Source organism: Zingiber officinale, chromosome 1A (assembly GCF_018446385.1).
Source record: "Zingiber officinale cultivar Zhangliang chromosome 1A, Zo_v1.1, whole genome shotgun sequence".
Lineage (NCBI taxonomy): Eukaryota > Viridiplantae > Streptophyta > Magnoliopsida > Zingiberales > Zingiberaceae > Zingiber > Zingiber officinale.
In genome coordinates this window covers 10,856,342-10,859,851 of record NC_055987.1, presented here as the reverse complement: position 1 = coordinate 10,859,851, position 3,510 = coordinate 10,856,342, and the positions used below count along the sequence as shown (strand labels likewise).

The following is a 3,510-nucleotide window of genomic DNA, read 5'->3' as shown; positions in this document are numbered from 1 at the left end:
TCAATCTCCTTGTGCGATTTTGTTCTTGGATAGTGGAAGGCATGGCGAGGATGATCACGCTGAGGAGCAAGGGCATTGAGGTGTTCAAGGTGCAGGAGGCAATGACGATGTATTCATAGACCATGAGGCACATGATCGAGGATTGCGCCGACAAAGGCATCCCCCTCCCCAATGTCTCCTTCATGATCCTCGCCAAGGTGGTCTCTCTTGTTCCCCTCCTTAACTCACTTTATTCCAAACAAGGATCAATTTTCTCTTCTCTTTATTTACCCTTTCTTCCCCTTCTCTCACATCACCCTTTTCTCCCTTTCTCCTTCTTAATTCACTCCATCCAAAATTAAAAATAAATTCTCCCAATCTCCTTATTTTCCCTCCTTCCCCTCACCTCCTCACGAACAATTCAGTATCAATGACACCAACAATTGGCCATGGGCCGTGGAGTTTCGGTGTCTCCCAAATCTTCCAGCTGTTGTCTTTTGTCCTCATCACCGCCAATAGATTTCCTTCGCGCCTCCTTACGTGGATTTTAGCCGCCAATCGTTGAGTCGTTCATCCTTGTTGTTAGAAGTAGCGAGAACAAAAAGATATTTCGATGATTTCAGAATTTTAGAGAGTATTTTTTTTTAAAAAAAAAGATTTTTCTCAAAAGTTATCCATTTGTTGTGTGCTATCAATAATTAATACGTGTCTTTTCGTGGGGCGGTACGATTACCTTTCATATTAATTAATTTTAAAAAATGAAATATCTAAATTTTCAAAATAATAATAATAATAATAATAATAATAATAATATCGTTCAGCCATTGCAAAGGCAGGCAGTGAGTAGGCAGTGCCTTCCATCTGTTTGCGAAAATGCAATCCCCAGCTTTTCTCGTCATCGCGTCCACCGCTCTGTTTCTCGCTGCCCCATATTTTCTCATTTTCTTGTCCATCTTTCTTTGAGTTTGTGGGTTTTTATTTTTATTTTTATTTTTTCAAAATTTCATTAAAATTCAAAATCATTGTTAGTAAATGATTTGTTCGAAATCAAAGTCCGACAAAGACTGACTGAGATGATGTTGATATTGACAGAGAGACGACTTGGACATAGCGTGCGTGCATTAGAAAAGTGGATCCCCAGGTGGAGCTCAAGGACAGTGGTGACGAGATCAGCGGTACTTAGGCTCTGCGTACACTCAAACAAGCACACGGAACGTTAGAGACCAGAAACCAGGAAAAAAATCCTCGACGCAGGCCTTCCGACGTTCAAGTTAGGTCCTTTTTTTCCAGAAGAATAGTGTATGGAGGAAAAAGAACCGTAGAAGACGAGTATAAATGTGTGCATACCTAGCTAACTAAGGGAAAGGACTTCTCTTTTAATATGACAAGGCGTGTACCTCTGGAGCCTGATCGATGTCAGAGAATGTTGGATGTCAGAGTCTGTCGGGTAATAGAAGACATGTGGTGCCCTATCATTGGTTGAAAGAATGTTCCATTCGCAGATGATAGCAGACCATTGAAATATTCTCTGACATATAATAGTTATTTCATGATAGGAGGTTACGATTCTCTTACATCGTTGTTGCCTAGTGCTTTCTGTCACGCCCGAGTTTAGTTACGGGTTGCTCGGGATGACAGTTCGAGTGTAACACCTGACTCGAGTCTAGATGAGGGAGACGAGCTGTGGTGAGAGTCCCATCTTTTATGCTTGAATCACTGAAAGATCGACCATGAGTTGTCTTACTAAAAGTACTAGGCCTGACTATGCGAACAGGACTGAGGAAATCTGACCAGTCGGGTCAAGTCAGACATTACTCCAGATTACATATTGTCTTAGGTCTAGGACCTTGATTTATCGATACCTAACCAAGAATTATACAATTCATAACATCATGCGACCTAACTTCTTCTTCCTCTTTTTAATTATCGACTATGATGTTCCTCTGATTTTTAGTTGTCCTTGACTTTTGATTATCTGATTTTATCTGTTCCTATCTTTATGCATCATATCAGTAGAAGATTTCAAAATTAGTAGTTTTTTTTAAAAAAAAACAATTTTCAATCATTTTTAAACTTAACGGCACCTGTTTTTATCTTTTCTTCCGGCTCTATTATGCAGTATCAAAGTCACCGATATGAACACGTCAAACACGATCAATTATTGCGCGTGGAACTTTGGGTCTTCTCCCAAGTCTTCCTCGCTCTCACCCAATTAGCTATCGCCTTTGTCCTCGTCACCACCAATAGATTTCCTTCATGCCTCCTTACGTGGACCTCGATGATTTCAGAGTTTTAGAGATTATTATTTTTATAAAAAAAAAGATTTTTCTCCAAAATTTTCCATTTGTTGTGCTATAAAGACGCGCCATTGCAGAGGCAGGCGTGAGTAGTCTGTGCCTTCCTTCTGTTTGACAAAATGCAAGCCCTAGCTTTTCTCGTCATTGCGTCCGCCGTTCTGTATCATCTCGCTGCCCTTTCCTCAGCCAACGAGGGCAACGTCCTCCTCACCGGAGACGTCCTGCCCACCGACGGCCAGCTCTCCTACGGCCGCAACGCCTTCGTCATGCAAGGCGACTGCAACCTCGTCCTCTACAAATTCCGCGGCGGCTTCCAGTCGGACACCCACGGCAAAGGAGCAAACTGCACGCTCTCGCTCAGCAACCACGGCGCGCTGATCATCACCAGCGCCGGAGCTACGGTGTGGAGCTCTCCTGGTTCTAAGAAGGGCAAGTACGCGGCCGTGCTCCGGCCTGACGGGGAGGTGGCCGTCTACGGCCCGGCTTTGTGGACGACGTCGGATTCGAACGTCAACACCTCGAGCGAGGAGGTGGCCCCGTTAGAGGCCTTGGCCCCGGTGAGGAACTTGCTGTTCTCGGGCCAGAGTATAAGCGTGGGGGTGGAGCTGGCCAGCAGGGATTACACGTTCAGGGTGGAAGCGGACTGCAATCTGGTGCTGAACAAGGCAGGGACTGGCACGGTCTGGCAGAGCGCGACGCCAGGGCGAGGTGCCCATTGCTTTGCCAGGCTTGACCACAGGGGGCAGCTCGCCGTCGTCGGCGACCACTACCTCAAGGTGGTGTGGAGCAGCAATAGCACGGCTGGGGAGGGAGATTACGTGCTCATTCTCCAAATCAACGGGCAGGCGGTGGTGTACGGCCCTGTGTTGTGGTCAACTAGCACGTAACTGGTTGCCTACGCGACAGTTGAAGATGAAGTCTTTTGTTTTGTTTTCTTTCTTCCATGGAAGAAGAAGCTCTGTTTTAAGAATATCAATATCCATGAATATCTATCTTTTAGACCCCTTAATTATTTGCTATATTAATCATATCATTAAAACAAATCGTGTTGATATTTGAATTGAACGACATAATAACAACTGACTTTGAGATATTATAAAATATTAGGTTGAAGATGGCAATTATCGACATAATCCAACTTTCATCAGTAGTTTCTGACGGAAGTATATTTTCGTAGAAGAATTTTATTGATAGAATTTAAATTCAGTAGTTAAAATTCTCGATAGAATTGTTA

General features: G+C 43.8%; 1 protein-coding gene across 1 annotated transcript; it reads left to right on the top strand.

Annotated features, from left to right (window-relative positions):
* Window positions 1–2,378: 2,378 nt before the first annotated feature.
* On the top strand, window positions 2,379–3,276 carry LOC121999817 (mannose-specific lectin 3-like). The gene has a single exon (XM_042554453.1). It carries the CDS (start codon window positions 2,396–2,398, stop codon window positions 3,161–3,163), a length of 768 nt encoding a protein of 255 aa, XP_042410387.1. The 5' UTR covers window positions 2,379–2,395; the 3' UTR covers window positions 3,164–3,276.
* The last annotated feature ends 234 nt before the right edge of the window (window positions 3,277–3,510 follow it).

Bases quoted from the DNA above. Each gene is read 5' to 3' on its own strand.
- LOC121999817 (XM_042554453.1), top strand. From the start codon at position 2,396: ATGCAAGCCCTAGCTTTTCTCGTCATTGCGTCCGCCGTTCTGTATCAT.